Below are 12627 nucleotides of genomic sequence, written 5' to 3' on the forward strand. Positions count from 1 at the left end.
TACGCTCATAATTATGACCAAAAAAACAACAACATTTCCCTTTACTCGTTTTATATCTGTACTTTAGACTCTTTTTACATTCTTTAACGACTGGATGCATTAGTGGGTAACACTTTTGATAAATACAATCAATAATTAGCTGATATTATCATAAATATCAGTAAACAAATCTGCTTAGGGTGGAGTGAAACAATTCATTTACCTTTTTCTATTATAAAATTCATAAATTAATAAAATTTTTTTATTCTTTTATGCTTGAGGGGTTTCCGACATTTTCAAAAATTCTTCCCTAAAATTTTCTCTAAGAGCAGTTGAAATTATTAGGCGATACAGTCGGGTAAAGTAATTTGTGTATGATATATAGGCGGGTAAATTTTATATTTGTTTGTTTTTGTTTTTTTTTTCCTTCGAAAATTATTCGTAAGGAGTTTAACACCTACACTATGTAACGTAAAGTAAAAAATACGAAACGTCCCCAAAACTCAAGACAAAAAAGAGCTAGCAATATTAATGGATAATAAATTGGAGTTCCACGTGCCTGTTCCTATTCCTGTAGCAGAATGAAATTTCTGTACACAAGTTTTTAAACTCGGGATTCCGGTTAATGGCAAGGCGCTGTCAAGTAATGGTGGTAAGCGATAGGGGTTGAAAAAAAGTTCAAGGGATGGGATGAGTCATTGTTTCGAGCTCAATTTAAATATTTTATTAATTCGGTAGCTTCACGGTCGGGCAATACTACTTCAGTTGTTCCAGTCCCGATAAACATTGAACAACTGAACATCGTCAATAAAAATAACGTCTTTATGAACCGAATGGAATTGTTTAGGATCTATAAACAATGTAAAAGTTTGCACAGTGCAACTAGGAGTCCTTCAATTGTTCGATAGACATTGTAACATTTAAGAATCGAACATCATCAACAAAAACAACTGCTAAAACTACGTTTTTCTTGTAAATCGAACGTCTAATTTCAATAAACGTTGAACAATTGAACATCGTCACTAAAAACAACTGATGGTAAAACAAATCGAAATGCGTTAGAAATGACAAACTCAAATGTTTAACGTCTCTAAGCTCTTCATAATACTGTTCCTTTGAAGAATGTGGCATTTTTTCGTCTAATGAATAATCGATAGAGATTCTATTTTAAAATAATGGAGTTTTTGTACTGTATCGGACGTTAAAATGGGTACATGATGATCGATTGCTGAGAGCATAATTAATTTATATATTCTTTGTTTCACAACCAATTACGGCAGTGAATGTTAACGAAAAAATGCTTTTATCAAGATGAAGTTTACCCTCTCGCGCCTCTTCTCATCCCCTCTCAACTTTAATACCAAACCCTCAGGCGAACAAAATTTCAACAACAATTTCGTAACTCAAGAACTCAACCCATCTGCTACTGAAAGAAATAATTAATTTACATTCTAATTGCATTTTACAAAATAAGGAAAAAGAGAATTTTTCACTGTTGGTAATTTGTCTGTAAAATTGAAAACTTAAAAGCCTTTTTCCAAAGGTTGTTCAAAGAATATATAAGCATTATTTGCCAGAAGTTCTTTTTCTTTTTTTGATACAATTTATGGTGGAGTCTTTGCTGTGGTCATTTTTATGACCAGATTTACCGATTAGGTAATAGTAATAAATATATACCTGCTCCATAACAGTCTGGATTATAAAGGAGTACCCACCCTTTATTCAACCTTAAATCGTGTGGAAATTTTATTCCCTCACCAGCAGAAAGAATCTGCTACAGATTTACAAATTTCACCCCCAAGCATTACACATAACAGTTATTCCATTCACCTGTTAACAATAACAATTAACATTGCTTATGTAAGATTAGAAAAAATGTAATGTAAATGTAACAATATTGTTTCATTGCTTCAACTTTTGCCAGAATTGCATGTGATAACGTGAATTTCATACAACGGAATAAAACGCCATTGTTATTAGCAAAAAAAAAAACAGAAGCGCCAAACAAAATCGCAAAAATCAACTTCTACTTCATATTTTTCCGTTAGGCTTTTGTTCAGTGAACTAAGTACATACGTTCGTATAAAAAATCTTCTATTCAGTTTGAATTTCTTTCAAATAGACTAACGTATGTACATATGTCCGGATCTAAGAACTAAATTGCGCCCTCCACAAATTTTTGATTTCGTTATTCGACATTTTATTATGAGAGTATCAAGTATAAAACGCCACCGTTGATAATAGCTAATTGACTGTTACATTTTTTTGACATCACGTGTATGTACTTCCCCCAATCGAGACAACTGATACTCATTAGTGTTTTGTCATTTGTAGTCAGAGAACGCGCTTTTTTACGGCTTCCATTTAGAGATTATTGTATTTTGATTGACAGTAATAATGCGAGCCACAAAAAAAATACTACACAACAAAAGTCGTTAGAAATGGCATAACATTGATTTTCTTATTTTTACTGTTTAAGATTATTATTTGACAAAATAAACTCCAAGATTGTTACTTTAATTACAAAAAATGTTGACATATTCTGGATTATCGATTATATTCATCTCGATTTTAACTACTGCGAAAATCGATAACAACCCAATTCAATATCCAAACGGGCATTTGATTTAAATTTAAATTTCTTTTATAACGTATTTGATAGCAATCTTAAGATTCAAACAAGTTTTACGTTATTATGGATAGATTTTATTTAAATAATGCTTATCGCGATAGGCATCAGTCGAATTTGCGTTTTCCATCCGATTAATCATTGAAGAGCAATCGAGAGTGCCCACATTTGTAGAAATTCGGTTTCAGCTGTCGACTGAAATGCACAGATTGACGTCTGTATTGTGACGTCGTTCTTCGGACAAAATAAGCGTCTTTCTTTTTTTTCTGTCCTCGAATTGTTGCATTTCGCATGCAAACGTTTTTGTCCCGATTCGTCATTGTTTCCTTATGCATATTTGGTTTTTCGGTAATCCGGAAGTCAAGTAGGCGGAAACTAGACGATGATTGACATTTTGGGTTCATTATTTCACGCTGACTTCATTGTACATTTTGATCAATGTTCGCCTATTTTCTCCAGTTTTTTTATTGCACAATAACCACATAATACTTACTATTCAATGTCTGCAGTTTTGGCATTTAAATTCTCCTGATTTCTAGATAATTATTACCAAAGAAATGAAAATCGTTATATTCGAAAAAAAACGAAGGAAGTGTAACGGACATTTCAAAACAGATTCGTTGAATTTTAACGTCATTTAAAAAACACAATCAACAATGCGAATCAGTTACCTAAAGAATCTATTTGGCACTGCGCTCGAAAACAGCATGACATTCTACTTACATTTTACCTAATCATTCCACCTTAATGTATAGTACCATCTATCTGTCTCTGAATAATTTTACCAGCGCAAAGTAATGTTTCGATTATTTTATAGACTTCAGCTAAAATGATGCCGGAAAGTACTTATTTGACATCGCACTCGAAAACCGTTGGCACCATTGGATTCTACGTACTTTTTTACATGTTCTTCACTTCTTAATGCCCGGTTAATGCCTTCCACCTCGGAATAATTTCACGAGCGCGTTTTTATGTTTCGACTATTTCATGCGATTTAGACAAAAATGATGCCGGAAAGTACTTATTTGACATCGCACTCGAAAACCGTTGGCACCATTGGATTCTACGTACTTTTTTACATATTCTTCACTTCTTAATGCCCGGTAAATGCCTTCCACCTCGGAATAATTTCACGAGCGCGTTTTTATGTTTCGACTATTTCATGCGATTTAGACAAAAATGATGCCGGAAAGTACTTATTTGACATCGCACTCGAAAACCGTTGACACCATTGGATTCTACGTACTTTTTTACATACTCTTCACTTCTTAATGCCCGGTAAATGCCTTCCATCTCTGAATAATTTCACGAGCGCGTTTTTATGTTTCGACTATTTCATGCGATTTAGACGAAAATGATGCCGGAAAGTACTTATTTGACATCGCACTCGAAAACCGTTGACACCATTGGATTCTACGTACTTTTTTACATACTCTTCACTTCTTAATGCCCGGTAAATGCCTTCCATCTCTGAATAATTTCACGAGCGCGTTTTTATGTTTCGACTATTTCATGCGATTTAGACGAAAATGATGCCGGAAAGTACTTATTTGACATCGCACTCGAAAACCGTTGACACCATTGGATTCTACGTACTTTTTTACATACTCTTCACTTCTTAATGCCCGGTAAATGCCTTCCATCTCTGAATAATTTCACGAGCGCGTTTTTATGTTTCGACTATTTCATGCGATTTAGACGAAAATGATGCCGGAAAGTACTTATTTGACATCGCACTCGAAAACCGTTGACACCATTGGATTCTACGTACTTTTTTACATACTCTTCACTTCTTAATGCCCGGTAAATGCCTTCCATCTCTGAATAATTTCACGAGCGCGTTTTTATGTTTCGACTATTTCATGCGATTTAGACGAAAATGATGCCGGAAAGTACTTATTTGACATCGCACTCGAAAACCGTTGACACCATTGGATTCTACGTACTTTTTTACATACTCTTCACTTCTTAATGCCCGGTAAATGCCTTCCATCTCTGAATAATTTCACGAGCGCGTTTTTATGTTTCGACTATTTCATGCGATTTAGACGAAAATGATGCCGGAAAGTACTTATTTGACATCGCACTCGAAAACCGTTGACACCATTGGATTCTACGTACTTTTTTACATACTCTTCACTTCTTAATGCCCGGTAAATGCCTTCCATCTCTGAATAATTTCACGAGCGCGTTTTTATGTTTCGACTATTTCATGCGATTTAGACGAAAATGATGCCGGAAAGTACTTATTTGACATCGCACTCGAAAACCGTTGACACCATTGGATTCTACGTACTTTTTTACATACTCTTCACTTCTTAATGCCCGGTAAATGCCTTCCATCTCTGAATAATTTCACGAGCGCGTTTTTATGTTTCGACTATTTCATGCGATTTAGACGAAAATGATGCCGGAAAGTACTTATTTGACATCGCACTCGAAAACCGTTGGCACCATTGGATTCTACGTACTTTTTTACATATTCTTCACTTCTTAATGCCCGGTAAATGCCTTCCATCTCTTAATAATTTCACGAGCGCATTCTTATGTTTCAACTATTTCATACGATTTAGACAAAAATGATGCCGGAAAGAACTTATTTGTCATCGCACTCGAAGACCGTTGGCACCATTGGATGCTACGTACCTTTTCACATATTCTTCACTTATTAATGCCCGTTAAATACCTTCCACCTCTGAATAATTTCAGGAGAAAGTAATTATTGTATTTGGAGGCAATTTGAATTTCAAATTATCATTGTTAGCTTGATGGCACACCTGTCAGTTGTAGTTCAAATGTACTATGTGTGACAAAACGTGTAAAAACGTTAGTGGATGATGAAATAATGGTAGTTAATGTCAAAATTATCATCTTAAAAGTGGTTTAATGAGAAGTACGTAATGTTATCATTTCATACATCGGGATTTCCGATTCCAACAAATATTTACGTCATAAATACTTCGATATTTCTTTAATGGTTGTATTGATATCGACGATTTTTGTTAATTATAGGTTAGCTGTTCACAAGTGTACAACGTTCTTGCCTTCGTTATCGTTTATACAATGTCCAAAAGGGTTCAACCAACGTGGTCACCACCACAAAATGCAGAAAAACCTGTCCTTAAATTATTCAACAGTTTAACAAGACGAAAAGAAGTTTTTGTTCCTGAGAAAGGAAACACTGTAACGTGGTACAGTTGTGGTCCAACAGTTTATGATGCCTCACATATGGGACATGCAAGGTAATGTTTGCCATATTTTATTATTTTTTTACCATTCAATGTCTCAAAATTTAACAGCTGCTTATTGAAAGTGTTTGATTGTAGATCCTATATATCATTTGATATTTTAAGAAGAGTCCTTAATGATTATTTTGGATACAATATACTCTATGTAATGAACATAACTGATATTGATGACAAGATTATAAGAAGGGCGAGACAGAATTACTTATTTGTTGAATATGTAGCCGAAAGTAAATCATTGGAGCAAATGCTAAAAGATACCAAAGAGGTATATGGTCAAAATTAAAAGAGTGCCTTGAAGAATTGTTACTTAGTGCCATATCATTGTACAATTTCTGTTGCAGGTAATGGATCAATTTTTACGTAAAGCAAAAGAAACAAATTGTGTAGACAAGAAAGGAATGCTGGAGAAACTCCTCAATAAGTAACAGAAAACAAAGAAAATCATAACATTTCAATTTTCACAGTTATTTTTAAATTTTAGACTAACTGCATCTGTAGAATCTTTAGAAGAAGCTGTAAGATGTGGAAACAATGAGAAAATTGAACAAATGCAGAAGAAATTACTTGAAGAATGTAAGGACCCCTTGTCAGAATGGCTTGATCACAAATATGGCACTACTGTAACAGATAATGCAATATTTAGTTCTTTACCAAAGTATTTTGAAAAACTGTTTCATGAAGACATGGATGCCCTCAACGTAAGAATTTTACCATTTTTACATTATGAAATGATTTGTATTTGTGTTTATTTAACAGGTTGATTATGCAGGTAGTATTGTAATGTTTAACAAAGTTATAATTCGCGTACATAATAACACATTAAAACTTGATTATTTCCAGGTACTTAGACCTCATGTATTAACTAGAGTTAGCGAATATATTCCTGAAATAATAAAATACATAGAAAAAATTATCGAAAACGGATTCGGTTATGTCGCCAATGGATCAGTGTATTTCGATGTGGCCACTTTTGATAAATGCGATAAACACTACTATGCAAAGCTTGTCCCTGAAGCTTACGGTGATACAAGCAGCTTACAAGAGGGCGAAGGTAATTTTTTGCGGTTTAAAACATGTTGTCCACTTCATCTTATAATTATTTATTTTGTCCCTTTTTAGGTGACTTAACAACTATTGACCAACAAAGTGAGAAACGATCCCCAATAGATTTTGCACTCTGGAAGAAAAGCAAAGCAGGTGAACCGGCGTGGGATTCTCCCTGGGGCAAAGGACGACCTGGATGGCACATAGAATGCTCCACTATGGCAGCAGCAATCTGTGGTTCCACCTTAGATATCCACTCGGGGGGTGTTGACCTAAAATTTCCGCATCACGACAACGAAATTGCTCAAAGTGAAGTATGCTTAAAATATACCCCTAAAATGGTATGTTTTTAACACAAATTTCAATCATTTTTAGGCCCATTTCGATTCATCTGAGTGGGTGAAATATTTTCTACATTCTGGACATTTGACAATTCAGGGTTGCAAAATGTCCAAATCTTTAAAGAATTTTATTACAATCCAAGAAGCTTTGTCTCAACATACAGCTAGGCAACTAAGACTAGCATTTCTTTTGCATTCTTGGAAAGACACCCTCGATTACAGTACGAACACCATGGAATCTGCGATGTCTTATGAAAAAACGTTTAATGTAAGCTGTTGTGCTCTTCAATGTCATGTATAGTCTAAAATTTACGTTGTATTTCAGGAATTCTTTTTAAATGTAAAGGGGCTTAAAAGAAACGCTTGCAAAGTAATGGAATTTGAAAAATGGGAAAGTAAAGAATTAGAGTTGAATAATAAATATTTACAAGTAAAAGAGAATGTACACACAGCTTTGTGTGGTAAGAATAAATCTTAGTTATATATAATATATAATTAAACATGTAAACATATTTTTAAAGACAACGTTGATACGAGAACCGCAATGGAAAACCTGAGAGAATTGGTGTGTGCCTGCAATTTATATTTCAGGGATCAGAAGAAGCCTGTCATAATACTTTTAGATGATATAGCCCTTTATGTAACTCACATGTTTCAAGTTTTTGGTTTAATTCCTAAAAACTCCCAAATTGGTTTCCCTGTAAAGACTCAGTCCGGTGAAGTAGAGGTAAAACATCATAGAATTTGTAAATTTACTCTTTTAATATAATAACTACCTTGTTGCTTTTCAGACTGAAAGCCTTCTTATGCCGTACCTAAATGTTATAGCAGAGTTTAGGGACAATGTAAGAACTTATTCAAGAACCCTGAAGGCTACTGATATTTTAAAGGAGTGTGACAGATTAAGGGACGACGTCCTACCCATTCTTGGAGTACGACTTGAAGATAAAGAAGGTTTGTCTTTAATATTATATATAAAAAAAATTATGAGTGCTCTCAGCACAAGGCAAAATTAGTATCAGCAATTTTTATGCTGAAGTGTCCGATGTGTTGCATACCTATTTACAAACAATTCCTATAAATTTTAATCATTGATTATTATACATCTATTAAAAAACCATGATGGCCGACATCAATAACAATGCGACAACAATTGAAAAAGAATGATGGCCGACAACAGCAACAATTAAAAAAGAATGATGGCCGACAACAGCAACAATTAGAAAAGAATGATGGCCGACAACTGCAACAATTAGAAAAGAATGATGGCCGACACTACGTCATAATATTGTTTACAAAAATGAATTTCGACCACTTAAAGCAATGGTGCTAACAGTTTCGAGCTCACAGTAACTGATAGGGGGGAAGAACTAGTAAAGATAATGTTAATTTATATCTGTTACTTTGGTTTTTTGTAGGAGCACCCAGTACAATTAAATTGGTGGACAAAGATACTTTGTTACGGGAAAAGNGATACAGTCGGGTAAAGTAATTTGTGTATGATATATAGGCGGGTAAATTTTATATTTGTTTGTTTTTGTTTTTTTTTTCCCTCGAAAATTATTCGTAAGGAGTTTAACACCTACACTATGTAACGTAAAGTAAAAAATACGAAACGTCCCCAAAACTCAAGACAAAAAAGAGCTAGCAATATTAATGGATAATAAATTGGAGTTCCACGTGCCTGTTCCTATTCCTGTAGCAGAATGAAATTTCTGTACACAAGTTTTTAAACTCGGGATTCCGGTTAATGGCAAGGCGCTGTCAAGTAATGGTGGTAAGCGATAGGGGTTGAAAAAAAGTTCAAGGGATGGGATGAGTCATTGTTTCGAGCTCAATTTAAATATTTTATTAATTCGGTAGCTTCACGGTCGGGCAATACTACTTCAGTTGTTCCAGTCCCGATAAACATTGAACAACTGAACATCGTCAATAAAAATAACGTCTTTATGAACCGAATGGAATTGTTTAGGATCTATAAACAATGTAAAAGTTTGCACAGTGCAACTAGGAGTCCTTCAATTGTTCGATAGACATTGTAACATTTAAGAATCGAACATCATCAACAAAAACAACTGCTAAAACTACGTTTTTCTTGTAAATCGAACGTCTAATTTCAATAAACGTTGAACAATTGAACATCGTCACTAAAAACAACTGATGGTAAAACAAATCGAAATGCGTTAGAAATGACAAACTCAAATGTTTAACGTCTCTAAGCTCTTCATAATACTGTTCCTTTGAAGAATGTGGCATTTTTTCGTCTAATGAATAATCGATAGAGATTCTATTTTAAAATAATGGAGTTTTTGTACTGTATCGGACGTTAAAATGGGTACATGATGATCGATTGCTGAGAGCATAATTAATTTATATATTCTTTGTTTCACAACCAATTACGGCAGTGAATGTTAACGAAAAAATGCTTTTATCAAGATGAAGTTTACCCTCTCGCGCCTCTTCTCATCCCCTCTCAACTTTAATACCAAACCCTCAGGCGAACAAAATTTCAACAACAATTTCGTAACTCAAGAACTCAACCCATCTGCTACTGAAAGAAATAATTAATTTACATTCTAATTGCATTTTACAAAATAAGGAAAAAGAGAATTTTTCACTGTTGGTAATTTGTCTGTAAAATTGAAAACTTAAAAGCCTTTTTCCAAAGGTTGTTCAAAGAATATATAAGCATTATTTGCCAGAAGTTCTTTTTCTTTTTTTGATACAATTTATGGTGGAGTCTTTGCTGTGGTCATTTTTATGACCAGATTTACCGATTAGGTAATAGTAATAAATATATACCTGCTCCATAACAGTCTGGATTATAAAGGAGTACCCACCCTTTATTCAACCTTAAATCGTGTGGAAATTTTATTCCCTCACCAGCAGAAAGAATCTGCTACAGATTTACAAATTTCACCCCCAAGCATTACACATAACAGTTATTCCATTCACCTGTTAACAATAACAATTAACATTGCTTATGTAAGATTAGAAAAAATGTAATGTAAATGTAACAATATTGTTTCATTGCTTCAACTTTTGCCAGAATTGCATGTGATAACGTGAATTTCATACAACGGAATAAAACGCCATTGTTATTAGCAAAAAAAAAAACAGAAGCGCCAAACAAAATCGCAAAAATCAACTTCTACTTCATATTTTTCCGTTAGGCTTTTGTTCAGTGAACTAAGTACATACGTTCGTATAAAAAATCTTCTATTCAGTTTGAATTTCTTTCAAATAGACTAACGTATGTACATATGTCCGGATCTAAGAACTAAATTGCGCCCTCCACAAATTTTTGATTTCGTTATTCGACATTTTATTATGAGAGTATCAAGTATAAAACGCCACCGTTGATAATAGCTAATTGACTGTTACATTTTTTTGACATCACGTGTATGTACTTCCCCCAATCGAGACAACTGATACTCATTAGTGTTTTGTCATTTGTAGTCAGAGAACGCGCTTTTTTACGGCTTCCATTTAGAGATTATTGTATTTTGATTGACAGTAATAATGCGAGCCACAAAAAAAATACTACACAACAAAAGTCGTTAGAAATGGCATAACATTGATTTTCTTATTTTTACTGTTTAAGATTATTATTTGACAAAATAAACTCCAAGATTGTTACTTTAATTACAAAAAATGTTGACATATTCTGGATTATCGATTATATTCATCTCGATTTTAACTACTGCGAAAATCGATAACAACCCAATTCAATATCCAAACGGGCATTTGATTTAAATTTAAATTTCTTTTATAACGTATTTGATAGCAATCTTAAGATTCAAACAAGTTTTACGTTATTATGGATAGATTTTATTTAAATAATGCTTATCGCGATAGGCATCAGTCGAATTTGCGTTTTCCATCCGATTAATCATTGAAGAGCAATCGAGAGTGCCCACATTTGTAGAAATTCGGTTTCAGCTGTCGACTGAAATGCACAGATTGACGTCTGTATTGTGACGTCGTTCTTCGGACAAAATAAGCGTCTTTCTTTTTTTTCTGTCCTCGAATTGTTGCATTTCGCATGCAAACGTTTTTGTCCCGATTCGTCATTGTTTCCTTATGCATATTTGGTTTTTCGGTAATCCGGAAGTCAAGTAGGCGGAAACTAGACGATGATTGACATTTTGGGTTCATTATTTCACGCTGACTTCATTGTACATTTTGATCAATGTTCGCCTATTTTCTCCAGTTTTTTTATTGCACAATAACCACATAATACTTACTATTCAATGTCTGCAGTTTTGGCATTTAAATTCTCCTGATTTCTAGATAATTATTACCAAAGAAATGAAAATCGTTATATTCGAAAAAAAACGAAGGAAGTGTAACGGACATTTCAAAACAGATTCGTTGAATTTTAACGTCATTTAAAAAACACAATCAACAATGCGAATCAGTTACCTAAAGAATCTATTTGGCACTGCGCTCGAAAACAGCATGACATTCTACTTACATTTTACCTAATCATTCCACCTTAATGTATAGTACCATCTATCTGTCTCTGAATAATTTTACCAGCGCAAAGTAATGTTTCGATTATTTTATAGACTTCAGCTAAAATGATGCCGGAAAGTACTTATTTGACATCGCACTCGAAAACCGTTGGCACCATTGGATTCTACGTACTTTTTTACATGTTCTTCACTTCTTAATGCCCGGTTAATGCCTTCCACCTCGGAATAATTTCACGAGCGCGTTTTTATGTTTCGACTATTTCATGCGATTTAGACAAAAATGATGCCGGAAAGTACTTATTTGACATCGCACTCGAAACCCGTTGGCACCATTGGATTCTACGTACTTTTTTACATGTTCTTCACTTCTTAATGCCCGGTAAATGCCTTCCATCTCGGAATAATTTCACGAGCGCGTTTTTATGTTTCGACTATTTCATGCGATTTAGACAAAAATGATGCCGGAAAGTACTTATTTGACATCGCACTCGAAACCCGTTGGCACCATTGGATTCTACGTACTATTTTACATGTTCTTCACTTCTTAATGCCCGGTAAATGCCTTCCATCTCGGAATAATTTCACGAGCGCGTTTTTATGTTTCGACTATTTCATGCGATTTAAACAAAAATGATGCCGGAAAGTACTTATTTGACATCGCACTCGAAACCCGTTGGCACCATTGGATTCTACGTACTTTTTTACATACTCTTCACTTCTTAATGCCCGGTAAATGCCTTCCATCTCTGAATAATTTCACGAGCGCGTTTTTATGTTTCGACTATTTCATGCGATTTAGACGAAAATGATGCCGGAAAGTACTTATTTGACATCGCACTCGAAAACCGTTGACACCATTGGATTCTACGTACTTTTTTACATACTCTTCACTTCTTAATGCCCGGTAA

The 12627-nt window shown here is 34.2% G+C and overlaps 1 protein-coding gene across 3 annotated transcripts in view; it reads left to right on the forward strand.

Moving 5' to 3' along the window:
• The window catches only part of LOC108732350 (cysteine--tRNA ligase, cytoplasmic), a 64103-nt gene that overhangs the window by 47513 nt on the left and 3963 nt on the right, over positions 1-12627 (forward strand). For 2 of the 3 annotated variants that reach the window (XR_001937072.1, XM_025973873.1), the window contains exons 1-11: positions 5405-5501; positions 5621-5850; positions 5935-6121; positions 6198-6277; positions 6338-6554; positions 6697-6907; positions 6976-7214; positions 7276-7509; positions 7567-7702; positions 7763-7968; positions 8033-8195. Coding sequence is in view for 1 of the 3 variants with exons in the window: in XM_025973873.1 (XP_025829658.1) it covers positions 5672-5850; positions 5935-6121; positions 6198-6277; positions 6338-6554; positions 6697-6907; positions 6976-7214; positions 7276-7509; positions 7567-7702; positions 7763-7968; positions 8033-8195 (1852 nt within the window). In the remaining 2 variants the exon portion in view is untranslated. Of the gene's footprint in view, positions 1-5404; positions 5502-5620; positions 5851-5934; positions 6122-6197; positions 6278-6337; positions 6555-6696; positions 6908-6975; positions 7215-7275; positions 7510-7566; positions 7703-7762; positions 7969-8032; positions 8196-12627 lie in introns of those variants that run through there. The other variant, XR_001937073.2, reaches the window with a different exon arrangement.

Source organism: Agrilus planipennis, unplaced genomic scaffold (assembly GCF_000699045.2).
Source record: "Agrilus planipennis isolate EAB-ADULT unplaced genomic scaffold, Apla_2.0 scaffold30, whole genome shotgun sequence".
NCBI classification, from domain to species: domain Eukaryota; kingdom Metazoa; phylum Arthropoda; class Insecta; order Coleoptera; family Buprestidae; genus Agrilus; species Agrilus planipennis.